This window comes from Vipera berus, assembly GCF_964194415.1.
Source record: "Vipera berus genome assembly, chromosome: 1".
Taxonomy (NCBI): Eukaryota; Metazoa; Chordata; class Lepidosauria; order Squamata; family Viperidae; genus Vipera; species Vipera berus.
The window spans coordinates 115,857,268-115,873,222 of NC_138202.1; the positions used below are offsets into that span (position 1 = coordinate 115,857,268).

General features: G+C 44.5%; 1 protein-coding gene across 1 annotated transcript; it reads right to left on the reverse strand.

The window, feature by feature from the left end:
* Positions 1–1,189: 1,189 nt before the first annotated feature.
* SDHAF2 (succinate dehydrogenase complex assembly factor 2) lies at positions 1,190–15,695 on the reverse strand. The gene is made up of 4 exons (XM_081337089.1): positions 15,390–15,695; positions 15,102–15,307; positions 12,881–12,990; positions 1,190–3,577 (listed from the first exon to the last, which is right to left on the reverse strand). The coding sequence occupies exons 1-4, from the start codon at positions 15,408–15,410 to the stop codon at positions 3,447–3,449; spliced, it is 468 nt and encodes a 155-aa protein (XP_081193215.1). The 5' UTR covers positions 15,411–15,695; the 3' UTR covers positions 1,190–3,446.
* Between the last annotated feature and the right edge of the window lie 260 nt (positions 15,696–15,955).

Consider the following 15,955-nt stretch of genomic DNA (forward strand, 5'->3'; position numbering starts at 1 on the left):
TTCATATAACAAATGGGAGAAGGCAAACTATATACAAGTTTGAGGCAAAATGCTCCTCTATCCTGAAAACTTGTTTTATGAAGCAATGTCAAGATTCATCTTGCAATATCACGTCCTTACCTGCCAGTCAAAGTATTGATTGGTTTACTGCAATGAGCAGAATCCTTGTAGTGTCCCAGAGGACTAAATTATTCCCTTAAGTTAGGAACTTGGAGGAATGTGTAGAACTGAAATAACAATACGTATCCTAGCAACTAGCTCATAGCAACCAGCTCACGAAAACTTGTCCACAAGACAGCCACATTTATAGAATCCAGTAGAAAAGCCAGTGGAATCAGTTTGGTGGCTTTTTAACATGGCAGACACATTACAGATTATCAGAAGTAGATGTTCAAAGTTAACCTTCAGAGTAATGAGAAATGGGATGGGAGTTTTCTTAGCAATGCTCAAATTGTGAACGTCAACCCAGTGTCGGGACTAGATTCACAGAAAGTGAATTTGATAGTAATAATGCTATTCCTTTTGTGAGATTTGAAGCGATACTGATTGGATGAAATGGATTTATGTACATGCTTTCTACAAGTAAGTCTGCAAATAAGTATCTGCAAATTCCAAGTGCAGATTTTGGTATCATAATCATGCTGTTTGTAAAACTATCGTCATAGATCTGTATATTAGTTGACTTTAATAAAGAATCTATGGAATCTGGATCAAATTCCTAATCAAGTCCCAAGATACAAAGCTACATAATGTATTTGATCAAACCTGTATCTAAAATCTTCATCAGCACTGAGAGTAGCACCTATAGGCATATAATGACACCCTGTGGTAGTTCCAGGCAATGCCATAGGGATATTGTGACATCAAAAGGAATTTTCTTTTTGAGCCTGTACGTTTAAAAGTGGGAAATGCTAGGAAAAAAACTGTTTTAAATTGCCATATTTGAAAATAACTAAAAACTTAAAACTTTTATACATAAAAAGACATAGAATAAAATAGCTGTTTTATTATATAATTTTAAGTCTAATGTTTTGTTGGCTAAAACTGCCCTTCATAACAAAATTAAATTCTAACCTTCTGAAAGTGTTATTTATAATTTCTTTAGCCAGCATGTAATCAACTGAGGAAAAAATACAGACTTATCTTTCCTTCAAAATAACATCTGATAAAAACATAAGGATGGCACAAATCAAACTGAATTTTTATTTCTTATGAAAATATCACCAGTTAAAGGGAACAGCAAATAAGCAAGATACTGTGTTAATACAGCATCTTTGAATTATGAATTTAAAACAGTACAGATGACATTGATCAAGAAAAATACTTCTAAAAATCTTTTAATATACATCTTGCTTTTTAAGGCTTTCAAATACCCATTCCAATTTTGAATCTCTGCACTTTCCATTAGAATCATAAAAATACTAAAGAGCTAAAGAAATTTACATACAAAATGAGCTTGTCGTCTAAAAGCTAATGCAGACATTTACCATCTGCCAAACTTGTTAACTTACAGTAACCAGATAGGCAATGAATGTGTCTGCTAAGTGCAACTAATCTCCTGTAAATACTCATTCTGATTACATTTTATTAAACAAGCTAAAAATTTTAATAGCCACTGCTGTATACAAGTTCCTTTGGAGACTTGTTATTTACAAGCTCCCCTGAAAATTTATTTCTGCCTATCAATTGTCAATCACCACAGGCAAAATAGTCAGGGATGATGGGAGCTCTAGTGCAAAACTCATAATCATTAAGAGGGATGATTTGATTACAATTCGGATCACTTACTCCCTTTTTTTAAAAAAATCCCCCTACCTAGGTTTTGAGAACACAGCAGCATCTGAATCCAAGAACAAAGAATGCCTATGAAATTTCCTTTACAAAAACTGATAGTTGCCTGAGAAAACTAGGACAGCAACAGCTGGGCCAAGTACATGGCAAAAACTGGACAAGCAGAAATAAAGTTGCTGCATACAAAGTAGCATGTGCACTGACATATATAAATTAATGTAATTTTGTTCACATGGTATCGCATTGCACATTATTACTGGTAAGTTGCTGTCCTGTTAAAAATGCCACAGCTGTCAATGAACAAGCTAATATAAATGCCAATGAAATCATTGTTATCATATCTCTGGGGCAAAATCCTCAACATACATACATCTGCACAGAAAGCCTGGAATTGTCCAAGATTAATGCCTAATTGAATTAACAAATATTCATTGATGAATCAAATATCACTGACAGCTTTTGTTTCCATCATCCAGTAACAATATGTCAGGAAGCTTTTGGGATCTAGATGAGGAGAAATGGGCCACAACTGAATTCAAGCAAGACACTAAGAATCTCCCCTAGTCTTGGGTTCTCTCCCATAAGAGTAGCATTGCCTCTGAAAGGGGAATCTATGACTTAGATGGCTACTATCAGGCAGATACTATTAGGCAGGAAAAGGGTAGTTCTCCTGCCTTGGGCATGAGGTTGGACTAGAAGATCCCCAAGGTGTCTTCTAGCCTTATGGTTCTTTGATTTTAATGACAGCCAGGAGAGCCATTACCAAGTTGTGACTGTCTGAAGCTGGAGGGATAGTAACTCATACTGTCATCAACACATTAGCCAGTTGCAATTCACTCTACACGTTCAGTTTAAAAAGCTACTCTGAAACTGCAGTAGGCACAACATACACAGTGGCCTCAGTGGTGGGATTCAAATATGTGAAATGGTTCTCTGTGTGGATGCCGCTTCCAGAAGTCCATTCTAGGCCTGGGCAACAAAAAATTAGCTACCAGTTCTACTGAATGGGTGAGAACTGGCTGAAGCCCACCACTGAATGGCCTGCACGCTAACCAGCACTGATGCCATGAACATCCACCCATGGACCCTGCCTTGAATGCCAGTACATTTCCATGCAATTTAAAGTGTTAGTTTTAATCTGTTAATATTTTATATGGCTTGACATCAGGGCTATTGTCTTCAACATTCTTCGTTTTAATCTCTCATGGGAGATTACAGGGTCTAAAATGAGGAGGTGCTTCTCCATTATGATTACTGCCAGCTAATAGATATAGGTTTAGCCTCATCCCTTTGGCAAGCAGGTTAAAGAGCCTTTTAAGTAGTTAAAATTGTACCTTAGAAATCACACACACAAATATATATGTTCCATTAGATATTTAAAAATTTATTACAGCTATTTCTACTTCTGTTAAATTGCCAAGATCTGCATGGTCTAAAAATCTATAAAAGACAAAGTGCACTGTTTCTTAATGTGTGTTTCAGCCCTTCTTTCAAGAAAAAAACAGCTTTATTACAGAGCAGTACAATAAGAAAAAATGACTATTTATATGAGAATTCACAGATTAGGCATAAAGTATTTTAGGAGGAGCCTACGAAGCACAAATATGATTTTAAAGGATTCTCCAAACTGGGCATTTATGGAAATACAGACAAGATCAGTGGGAGCCTTCAGCAAGATACTCCAGATCTGGTGGCCGTAGTCTCTTCTCTTTATGCTTGTTTTTAGTAAATTCTCTAAGCATCTGTAGGATTTCATTCTCAAAGATTTCTGGAGCAGGCTTTGTTTCTTGAAAAGAAAAAAAAAAGAGTGAATTTTTCCACAAATCCAATAATCTTTTCCAAACAAACTTCAGTTAAGTTCTAAATAACAGACTGCATTAGTTTGCTAAATATAAAAAATGAAACGTCAACTGATAATAATCATTTATAAGGCCTTCTAAAGAATATTACTTTCATCTTCTTGTAAAATATATTCAAGATATCCTTACTGCAAATCTTATAATAATCACTCAGTTCAATCCTGTATATGTTTTGGGGGAAGTCCCACTGAATACAATGTCTATACACCAATGCACAGAGTATAAACAGTAAACAGGGTGAACTAGAAATTCAGGTAAATGAGGCCAGATATGATATTGTTGCCATTATGGAAATAAGGTGGGATGAAACCCACAAATGGAACACACAGCTAGAGGGATTTAAATTATTTAAAAGAAACAGACCAAATAAAAGAGGAGATGGAGTTGCTCTCTATATAAGAAATAACTACATCTCTACAGAAACAGAGCACAACAATGATGAAAACTGTCTTGAATGCATTTGGGTCAATATAAAAGGGGGGGGGGATGACATTGCCATAGGTGTATACTATTGGCCACCAAACCAAACAGAGGAACTTTTTCGTAGTCAGCTAACTAAGGTATGTAGGAAGCACATAACAACAGTAATGGGGGACTTTACCCTGACATCAACTGGGAGACAAACTCTGCAACAAGTTCCCATCTTCAAAAAAGGGGAAAAAATAGATACAGGAAACTACAGACCTATCAACCTGACCTCAATACCTGGGAAGATTCTGGAAAAGATAATCAAGCAATGAATCAGTGAACACCTAGAGGCAAACAAAGTCATTACTAAAAGCCAACATGGGTTTGTCATAAACAGATCATGCCAGACAAATCTTATTGCATTCTTTGACCAAGTAACAAAATTAGTGGACCTGAGGAATGCTGTGGATATAATTTACTTGGACTTCAGTAAGGCATGATAAAGTAGATCATAACCTACTACTTGATAAAATAGAAAAAATATGGGTTAGAAAGCATCACCACCAGATGGATTCCTAGCTGGCTGACCAGCCATACTCAGCGTGTGGTCCTCAATGGAACTGCATCTACATGGAGGGAAGTGTGTAGTGGGGTGCCCTAGGGCTTTTCAACCTTTTCACCCATTGTACCACTTTTAGGATATGGCAACATCCGAGTACCACCAGTCGCCTAGCAAGGTGTCAAAAACTTGATGACCAAAAAAAAAAAGGAAAAAAGTGATGAAGTACAGGTAGTCCTCGACTTACAACAGTTCAGTTAGTGACTGTTCGAAGTTACAATGGCACTGAAAAAAGTGCCCCCCAAGCCACAGCCAAGCAAGACGCCTGCCTGCCCGCCTGGTGGTGCTCTTCCTCCTGTCCGAGGTTTTCATTGTTGTGAGCATTTCTGTTGAGGATTGGCAGCGGGGCGGGTGGGGGGGGTGTTTGGTTTTTATTCCCCCCGTCTGCTGGGTGGTTGCAGCAGGTTTTGGTCACTTCCCATGACCCTGGGACACTGTGACCATCATAAATATGAATCAGTTGCCAAGCATCTAAATGTAAATCACAAGACGCTGGAGATGCTGCAACATTCCAGCTGATCGGCACTTCTTCTGGGCTCAGCAAACATGCCAGGATCAGTGCTGCTTTCCAGCTAATTGGCGCTTCTTCTGGGCTCTGCAGACGTGCCGGGATCAGTGCCGAGCTCCAGCTGGAGCCTGGCGCTGATCCTGGTGCTTCCGCTGAGCCCTGACAACCCCGAAGCGTTGATCAGCTGGAAAGCAGCACTGATCCTCTCTCTTCCTCTGAGCCCTGACAGCCCTGCACTCCAGCCAGCTCTCGCTCAGGCTTGTGCAATGCTGCCACCAGTTCAGCTCATTCCCCTCCTCTGCTACCACTTTTCTAGGATGGTAGCGTACCACCTACCAGGTGCCAATGTACCACAGGTGCTACCCATGTCACTGGTTGAAAAGCCCTGCCCTAGGGCTCTGTTCTGGGCCAGGTGCTCTTCAACATCTTCATCAACGATTTGGATGAGGGGATAGATGGGGAACTTATCAAATTTGCAGACGACACCAAGCTGGCAGGAATAGCCAACACTCCAGAAGATAGGCTTAAGATACAGGAGGATCTGGACAGATTGAACACTGGGCACTATCTAACAAAATGAAATTCAATGGTGAAAAAAGTAAAATTCTACACTTAACCAAAAAAACCCAAATGTGCAAGTAAAGTGTGGTACCCTGCTCAATAGTAGTAACTATGAGAGGAATCTTGGAGTTCTAGTGGACAATCACTTCAATATGAGCCAGCAGTGTGCTGCAGCTGCCAAAAAAGCCAACACAGTGCTAGGCTGCATTAACAGAGGGATAGAATCAAGATCACGTGAAGTATTAGTATCACTTTACAATGCCTTGGTAAGGCCACACTTGGAATACTGCATCCACTTTTGGTCACCGTGATGTAAAAAAGATGTTGAGATTCTAGAAAGAGTACAGAGAAGAGTAACAAAGATGATCAGGGACTGGAGGCTAAAACATATAAAGAACGGTTGCTGGAATTGGGTATGTCTAGTTTAATGAAGAGAAGGACGAGGGGTGACATGATAGCTGTGTTCCAATATCTCAGGGGTTGCCACAAAGAGGGTGTCAAGCTATTCTCCAAAGCACCTGAAGGCAAGACAAGAAGCAACGGATGGAAACTAACCAAACAGAGAAGCAACCTGGAACTAAGAAGAAATTTCCTGACAATTAGAACAATTAATCAGTGGAACAATCTGCCTCCAGAAGCTGTGAATGCTCCAACACTGGAAGTTTCTAAGAAGAGACTGGACGGCCATTTGTCTGAAATGGTATAGGGTTTCCTGCCTGAGCAGGGGGTTGGACTAGATGACCTCCAAGGTCCCTTCCAACATCATCATCATCATCATCATCATCATTATTATTATTATTATTATTATTATTATTATTATTATTATTATTATTATTATTATTATTAATTACAATATTGGTTACTTAACCATATGTAAAGCTGGATTCTGATTTAGTCATGCTAGGAATAAGACTACTAAATTTAGCACAGCACAAGTTTATTTCAGCAGATATACTCTTAAGCATAGGGCCGTATCGTTACCGGGAGGGCTGTCTCCGCTGTTTACAAGCGGTGAGGCGCTCCGACCCTCTGACTCTTCCCCGAGGTGCCGGGAGTGAGGATGTGCAGCCTCCTGAGCTCCGGCTGGTGTACCTGAATGCCAGGTCCGTGGTTAATAAGGCTCCCCTTGTGCGGGATTTGGTGGAGGGTGAGCATGCGGACCTGGCTTGTATCACCGAGACCTGGTTGGGCCCAGAGGGTGGGGTCCCTCTGGTTGACCTTTGCCCACCAGGTTTCCGAGCGCTACACCGGCCTCGGGCTCAAGGTAGGGGCGGGGGAGTGGCGGTAGTTATTAGGGAGACCTTATGTCCGCGGGAGACCACCGTTCCTCAGATAGTCGGGTGTGAGTCTCTCTTTTTGAGATTTGGTTCGGGGGCGCAGTTGGGCTTGCTGCTGGTGTACGTTTTGCCTAGTCACACAGCGGCAGCCCTGCCCGAGCTACTCGATGTCCTCTCCGGTTTGGTGATTGAGTTCCCCAAACTTCTAGTTTTGGGTGACTTCAATCTACCATCCCTGGGAGGGTCATCTGAGTTAGCCCGGGAGTTCATGGCTTCCATGACGGCCATGGACCTGACGCAGGTAATTTCTTTTTTTTTTTATTTAAAAAGTTTTACAATACATTTTGACTTTAATCCCCCCCTCCCCCACCCAACCCTCCCTATCCCTTCCCCCCATTCCCTCCTCCCCCCCCCACTTCCCAGAGCTAAATACAGGGTATAAAATCAAAAAACAAACATAAGCACCCCTATGTTATCAGCAATAAACTATTAATTCTATCTCCCTCTAGCTCATGTAAAATGAATACAAACAATATTAATATTACAAATAAAGTAAAAAAGAAAAAGAGAAAAACAGAAAAAGAGCTTTACTCAGAATAGATTTTCTTAATCCCAGTCCTTATTCATATTAATTTCAAAAAAAAGAAAGAAAAAAAAACTTTCACCTACTATTTACATTCTCCAACCTTTCTCTAATTTCTAAACAAATTCTCAGTTACGCGCCAAAAGCGCCTATCTATTAACCTTAATAATCTCCAACCAAACTAAACCATAATCAAAAAATAATTCTTGCATGTATCACGCCAAATGTCTCGCAGTTCCAAGTCATCCTTGAGTTCAAATAAAAAGAGTAAAAAAAAAAGGTTTAAGCAGTCTGTAAGACAACTTGTTGTTAATTAGGAGCTTGCATACCCATTCTTAGTTCAACACATACTTTTAGTCCATAACCCTAATATACTTTTCTAACAAGCAAATAACACCCATCTTAAATTGTGTTAAATATTTTAAAAAAACTTTCTTTCTCCTCTATGATAAATTTAATCCATTAACATTCTAATTTAAAAATTTAATCAGCAATCTTAACGCCCCAAAGCTTTTGGAGCACGTCTGTCATGACCCCCAAAACTTCTTTAGACCGCGCCCCTCCCACAGCTTCACTGTAAGTACACTTTGGAGATTCCATAACTATCTGCTGGTCTTGCTCTTGCTCTCGTCTCACTCTTCTTAGGGCGGCACGCGTCATCCTCTGGCCTCCTGCAACATCCGATGAAACTGTATCTTGATCCCCTCCAACACCATTGTCCTCTATCTGTCTGTCTGCAACATCTTGAAGCTTTCCCTCGCCGTATCCCTTTACAGCTTCCAAAAATGATAGGGGGGTTGCTTTTAACACATTGCTATAAAAATCACGTGCCTGGGCCACAGTAAGCAGATGATGTCTTTTACCTTCATGCGTCACCACCAGTCCAACTGGAATCTCCCATCTAAACTTAATATCACATTTCTTAAGTTCCTGTACTAGAAATGCAAAATCTTTCCTTCTCCTTAAAATCTTCGGAGGGATCTCTTTTAAAACCAAGACTTCTTGCTCAGCCACTACCAGTTTAGTATCATAAGCAGCTTGAATGACTTCATCTCTAATTACTCTCTTTGTAAAATAGACCACCACATCTCTGGGTAACTTCCTTTGTCTTGCAATCCATGAATTTACACGAAAAATTTTGTCCATATTTCCCTCAATTTCAGATGCTGGCTGGCCCAATACCCCTTCTAGAGCCTCAGAAATCAGCTGCTTTAAATCTTCTTTACAGTTCTCCTTTAAACCCCTGATTCTAATAGCATACTGCATCTGATGATACTGAGCAAGGCTCAATTCTCCGTCCATTTTATCCCTTATATTTTCATTTTCTAATACCTTTGCTTCTAATATAGAGTTCTTTTGACTGAGATCCTTCACTTTTACATCCAGCTGTTGCACACATTCAGCTACAGATTCAATCATAGACAACATGTCCACCCTCATTGCTCTAAACTTCTCTTCCATCTTCTTCTCCAATTTCTCCATTTTCTCCTCCATTTTCTCCTCCAACTTTTTCAACTTTTCATCCATCATGTCAGACATCAATTGTGAATGCTTTCCAAGAGCATCTTGTAAATCCTTAAGCGTCAATGCCGGAGGAGGTGCAGGAGGAAGCAAAGCTTGCAATGAGGTCTGTTGCACCAGGGAAGACCCCGCACTCCGAAGAGCTTTAGAAGTTTTAGCCGCCATCTTCCCCCACTTTCACTTATTGCGCACTTTCACTTTAAAGCTATAAAATCCATTGAGCTAGAGAGTAAAGATAAGAGTCCACATCACCTTGACCTCCTGTACCGCTCTGCCTGCATCTTGATAATCAAAAGTATTTCCTTTTGGCAGGGGTGGTTGCTAACGCCTGGCTCTGCTCCATAAATCCCGGAGCAGGGGCGCTGCGCAGCTCGGAGCAACCCAGGCTTCGGGGGGGGCTCAATCCTTCAGCCACCCAAACTCTCAGCTCAGGCGGCCCCGGAGAGCTCAACCCCTACCTGGGGCCTCACCCCCTCCTCTTCTCCCGAGGAGGGGGCTCCAAATCCATCTAAACAGCTGATCGACGCTGTTTACGATGGAAAAACACATCTGCGGAGCGGACAGCCCGAAGGCGGCTGTCTTCGGCGCCGCGTCGCCACCGGAAGTCCCTGACGCAGGTAATTTCTGAACCAACTCATGAGGGAGGCCACACCCTTGACTTGGTTTTTTTATCTGGACGGTGGTTGGATGATCTTGGTGGGGGCTCTCCATTTATTATGCCCCTGTCATGGACCGATCATCACCTCCTGCGGCTGGTCTTCCGTCTTGCCACCCCCCACCGTGGGGATGCGGAACCAACTAGATGGTACCGCCCCAGGCGCTTAATGGACCCTGACGGGTTCCAGGCAGCGCTGGGATCCCCACCTGCCTCTGTCGCTCACAACTCGGCGGATGCCTTAGTGGAAGCCTGGGAAAGGGCAGCCACTGAGGCACTGGACCGAGTTGTACCCTTGCGGCCCCTGACCCGGTGCAGATCCCATCGAGCTCCATGGTTTTCCGCGGAGCTCCGGGAGATGAAGCGTCGGAAACGGGGCCTAGAGAGCTGCTGGAGGTCCAGCCGATCCGAATCCGACCGGTTGCGGTTAAGAACCTATATTAGGTCTTATCTTGCAGCGATGAGGGCAGCGAGGTGTAACTACTTCTCTGCCCTCATCGCGTCCGCAGATAATCGACCGGCCGCCCTGTTTAGGGTGACTCGCTCCCTTCTTAATCAGGAGGTGAGGGAGGATCCCTTGCAGGGTCGTGCCGAGGAGTTTGGTCAACATCTGTCGGATAAAATCACTCGGATTCGGACCGGTTTGGACTCCAGCTGGGCAGAGTCTGACGACCAGGACACGGGCGGTCTTGTCAATGTTATCTGGGAGGAGTTTGATTCTGTGACCCCTGATGAAGTGGACAGGATTATGGGGAGGTTGAGCTCCACCACATGTTTATTGGATCCGTGCCCTTCCTGGCTGGTTTATGCAGCTAGGGAGAGGACACAAGGCTGGTTCCAGGCGGTTATATCTGCTTCTTTGAGTGAGGGTAATTTCCCCACCGTCTTGAAGGAGGCGGTGGTGAGACCTCTCCTCAAGAAGCCTGCCTTGGACCCAGCTGTGTTGAACAACTTTCGTCCAGTCTCCAACCTTCGCTTTCTTGCGAAGGTTGTTGAGAGTGTGGTGGCGCATCAGCTGCCTCTGGTCCTGGATGAAGCAGATTATCTGGACCCGTGCCAATCGGGTTTCAGGCCCGGGTACAGCACGGAGACGGCATTGGTCGCTCTGGTGAATGATCTCTGGAGGGCCCGGGATAGGGGATATTCCTCTGTCCTAGTCCTATTAGACCTCTCGGCGGCTTTCGATACCATTGACCATGGTATCCTGCTGCGGCGTCTCAGGGGATTGGGAGTGGGAGGCACGGTTCTTCGGTGGTTCTCCTCCTATCTCCTGGGACGTTCGCAGTCGGTGTTGGCAGGGGGGCAGAGATTGGCCCCTAGGTCTCTCGTTTGTGGAGTTCCTCAGGGGTCGGTTCTCTCGCCTCTCCTGTTCAACATCTACATGAAACCACTGGGTGAGATCATTCGTGGTTTTGGAGTTGGGTATCATCAATATGCAGATGATACCCAACTTTTCATTTCGACCCCAAACCACCCCAGTGATGCCCTCGCTGTGATGTCCTGTTGCCTGGAGGCGGTTCGGGTCTGGATGGGGAGGAACAGACTTCAACTCAACCCTGACAAGACTGAGTGGCTGTACATTCCGGCATCCCGGGATATTCAAAATGTTCCATCGCTTTCTATGGGGGGTGAGTCTTTACCCCCTGTGGATAGGGCTCGCAACTTGGGAGTCCTCCTAGACTCACGGCTTACCTTAGAAGATCATATAGTAACTGTGACTAGGGGGGCTTTCGCACAGGTTCGCCTGGTGCGTCAGTTGCGGCCCTATCTAGACCGGGATGCCCTGTGTACGGTCACTCATGCGCTCGTGACCTCTCGTCTTGACTATTGCAATGCTCTCTACATGGGGCTTCCCTTGAAGACCACTCGGAGGCTCCAACTGGTACAGAATGCGGCCGCGAGAGTTGTCTTGGGAGTTTCCCGGTACTCCCATGTTACACCTTTGCTCCGCGAGCTGCATTGGTTACCAGTTGTCTTCCGGGTGAGGTTCAAGGTCTTAGTGATGGTTTTTAAGTCCTTACATGGCATGGGTCCGGAATACCTCGGGGACCACCTGCTGCCGGCGTCAACTCCCCTCCGCCCTCCCCTCCGCCACAGAGAGGGCCTCCTCAGGGTGCCTCCGGTCAGAGAATGTCGGCTGGTGGCCCCCAGGAGGAGGGCCTTCTCTGTGGGCGCCCCGGCTTTATGGAATCAACTGCCGGTTGAGCTCCGGATGGCACCGGATCTCCGCTCCTTCCGGCGCGGGTTAAAGACCCATTTGTTTGAACAGGCTGGCCTGGCCTGATGGGGAGTTATTTAGGGTTTTAATATTTGTATATATTTTTATTGTTTTTACCTTGGGCAATAATTTAATTCTTTTTTAACTTTTGTACTTTTGTAGTTTTATGATATGCCCTGTTCACCGCCCTGAGTCCCTCGGGAGAAGGGCGGTATAAAAAATTAATAAAACCTAAACCTAAAACCTAATAAAACATAAGTAAGGATCCACTCTTTTAGTTACAATCCTAGATCTCGTTACCTGGAAAAAGCCCTAAATCAGACATGTCAAACTGGCCAGATGCATCATGCCAAAACCGCGCTCACCCCATTGCCGGCAATGGGGAAAAAGTTGTGATACGTCACGTGAAGTCACATGACATCGCGAGTTTGACATGCCTGCCCTAAATAAACCCAGTGCACCTTTCAAAGATGAGCATCTGTGAACTTTTCGGTTCTATCTATAATTCTACAGATAATATTGTAAATCACAATAGTTGTGAATTAATATGGATAGTTTTAATGGACTCACAAACTATCTCCACAATTGTACTTTTTAATAGATATATACAGGATTGCATAGTCTCTTAGTTGTCCTTAACCATTTTACTGTATTCCTGCTCCAAGGTAAAACTGTATTTCAAATTCCCATAAGGTTTCAGGGCCTATACATATATTTTATAGTTTTTTAAGGTCTGTCTACAAGATCCCTGAAATATAAAATAAAGATAAGAAACAGAGGCTCAAATATTGCCCATATTGCTTCACTCACTATTATGAGATTTGGAATATGTTGAGAGCTACATAGTCTGCTGGCTCCAAAAGACACGGTTCTACATTACCTGTTGCCCAGGAGTATATGTCCCAATCATTGCTAGGCTCATTTATGAGTCGGTCATAAAGGTCCAGTTGTTGTTCATTCATTTGATTCAGATTCTCTTTGGCAAATAAACTATTAAAAACAATTAAGAGTACTGTAAAATGTCAAAACAGTTAAAGATGCTAAGCTCATACAAAACCAGTACACACAAAATGAAAAAAAGAATCAAAAACACACATCAAACACATCAACAGAACAACCTGAATTTTCCTATATCTTTATAGATCGGGGTCCTCAACCTTGGGCTGCTGCCCACTACCGGGCTGTGAGCTATTCAGAATTGGGCCATGTGAGTGGCTGGCTGGAGCATGTGTGTGCGTGCACATGCACAGCTCAACTTGTGTGAGCAGCAGGCATTTGCCGTCTAGCTGGCCACTTGGGCAAAAGCTGAGCTGCGCCCATGCACGCTGACCCACCACTCATGCAAGGGCTTTTTGTGTGCATGCCAGCCCGCAGCTCACATGGCTCAATTCCCCTCTCCCCCCCCAAGTCGCAAAAGTTAGGGACCTCTGGAATAAATAATCTTAACTTATCTCTCTTAGTAGATTCTAATTAATTCTATTTGCCCATTATCATTTAAAGAGGAAGGCACCAATTCTATCTCATCTGAAGACGGCCAAGTAACATTTAATTTTCAGATACATCTATACTCACAACAAAAACATCTGTACTAAGTATTTGTGCACAATGCATGCTTCTGTATTGACTTTGAGGAGACAAAAGAACATATTACGTCAGGGGTGTCAAACTCAATTTCATTGAGGGCCGCATCAGCATTGCGGTTGCCCTCAGGGGGCCGGGTGGGCGTGGCTAAAGTGCATATGTCCTACTGGGTGGGCGTGGCCAGCTCTACATCGTTCACATCAAGGGTGCCTATGGGGGCCTGGGCAGGAGTGGGACAGATCTGAGGGTCTCTGGCAGAAGGAGGGTCTCTGGGCCAGGGCCAAGGCAATGGGGGCCGTTCCCTCACTGTTTCCAGGATGGCTTCGCGGGCCGCATGAAACCACTTCGTGGGCCGGATCCGGCCCCTGGGCCTTGTGTTTGACATGTCTGTATTACATCATATAGCACATATTTAATATCAAGATCTTACAGGGAAAAGATATGGTAATTGCTACTATTTAAAACTGATTTACAGGACAAATTAGTCCTCCATGGGTAGGACTGAGAGTTCACACAGTAAATGTGATGAATGAAAACTTGGTAAGAAAAACTTTAGTCTGGTCAACAGGTAATAAATTAAAATCCACTCAAGTTGAACTTGATTGCTACCCTATGTCCATATAGAAGCAATACGTATATGCCATTGTGGCATTGCAGGATTATTCCTATTCTGGTTTACAGTTCTAAGATTTCCTGGTGGTCTACCATCCAAATATTAACCAGATCTGACACCCACCCCCCCATCACTTTTCAAGATTTGTTAAATGCTGATCCATGTTCTGCTGAATATCTCAGGGCAGGAGTCCCAGTGAAAGTATTGAGGAGTGGTTATTAGCACAATATTCAAACACAGTTACTATATTATTAGCGTTCAGCTTGTCCCAAAAGGGTCTCAGCTAAATAATACAGTAGTAAACATTAAAATTGCGGGACTCTGGACTAGCAGTTCTAAGTATAGGTGGTCTTTGACTTACGACCACAATTGAGCACATAATTTCTGTTGTTAAGTGAGACATTTGTTAAATGAGTTTTGCCCCATTTTACGACCTTTCTTCATCTAGTCACAGTTAAATGAATCACTGCAGTTAAGTTAGTCACACGGTTGCTAAGTGAATTTGGCTTCCCCATTGATTTTGATTGTCAAAAGCAGGGGTCTTCAAACTTGACCCTTTTGTGACTTGTGGACTTCAACTCCCAGAATTCCTCAGCCAGCGTGCCTGGCTGAGGGATTCTGGGAGTTGAAGTCCACAAGTCATAAAAGGGCCAAGTCTGAGGACCCCTGGTCAAAAGGTTGCAAAAGGTGATCACATGACCTTGGGACACAGCAACAGTCACGTGTCAGTTGCCAAGCATCCGAATTTTGGTCCCCTGACCACGGGGAACGCTGCAATGGTTGTAAGCGTGGAAAAAATGGTCATGTCACTTTTTCCAGTGCCGTTTTAACTTTGAACAGTCGCTAAACGAACTGTTGTGGACTATCTGTATGCTGGCGGAGAAAGAGAGAAGCAAAAACCGCCCACCTGAGCAGCAGGCAGTTCTCCAACATGCCTCTCTTGCGGCTCTCGTATAAGAGCCTCGCGCGCTTGCTGGCCAGGGGCTCGTGCGGCCGAGCCTGCCAGGGTGGGAGCGGGATCTCCAGCAGGTCCTTCCCAGAGTCAGGCGGAGAATCCCCGCGGTATCCACACTTGGGCAAGCGGAAGAGACAGCCGGGCAGCAGCAAGACACGCTGCGAGGAAAAGGAGATACGAGTGACCGTCATTCAGAGTAACGACCTTCCCCGGTCCTCCCGTTCCGCCTCCCCCACTCACCCGAACCATTAGAGCCGCCATCCTGCTTTCTCCCCGAGCTACTCTATCGTTCGCTCTCGACCATAGACGACATACAGGTAACGCGAAGCAGGACGCGTCTGCTTTCTTCAGCTAGCCATAGAGCTGGTCGCGCATGCGTCTTGGTTCGATACCGTTCGAACGGCGACTTGTCGAACGCCGCCGGGAAGGGAGCCAAGTAGGAAGTTTGGGTCTCCGTGATTTCTTGCGCGGAGAAGCATTAGAAACCGGAACAGGCGGGACTCGACAAGGCGGAAGGGGCGGAGCGGAGGAGGAGGCCCTGACTGTGGGAGAGAGAGAGAGAGAGAGAGAGAGAGGTTCGCGCGCGTTTTGGGCCTGCTTGGGATTGTGGGCCTTTACGCGGTATAACGGGGCCGCTTAACAGTGGGGAGAGATGAGTTTTTTCCACCGGCTGTCTGGTGGCGGCCCTTCGGAGGGGGGGGAGGGGGAAGGAGGGAATGGCGGGCTCCCTTCCCAGCGCGGGAAAGCGGGAGGCGATGGCTGCCGCGAGCGAGCGGGCGCAGTTATGGCGCCGACGGGGTGGGGGT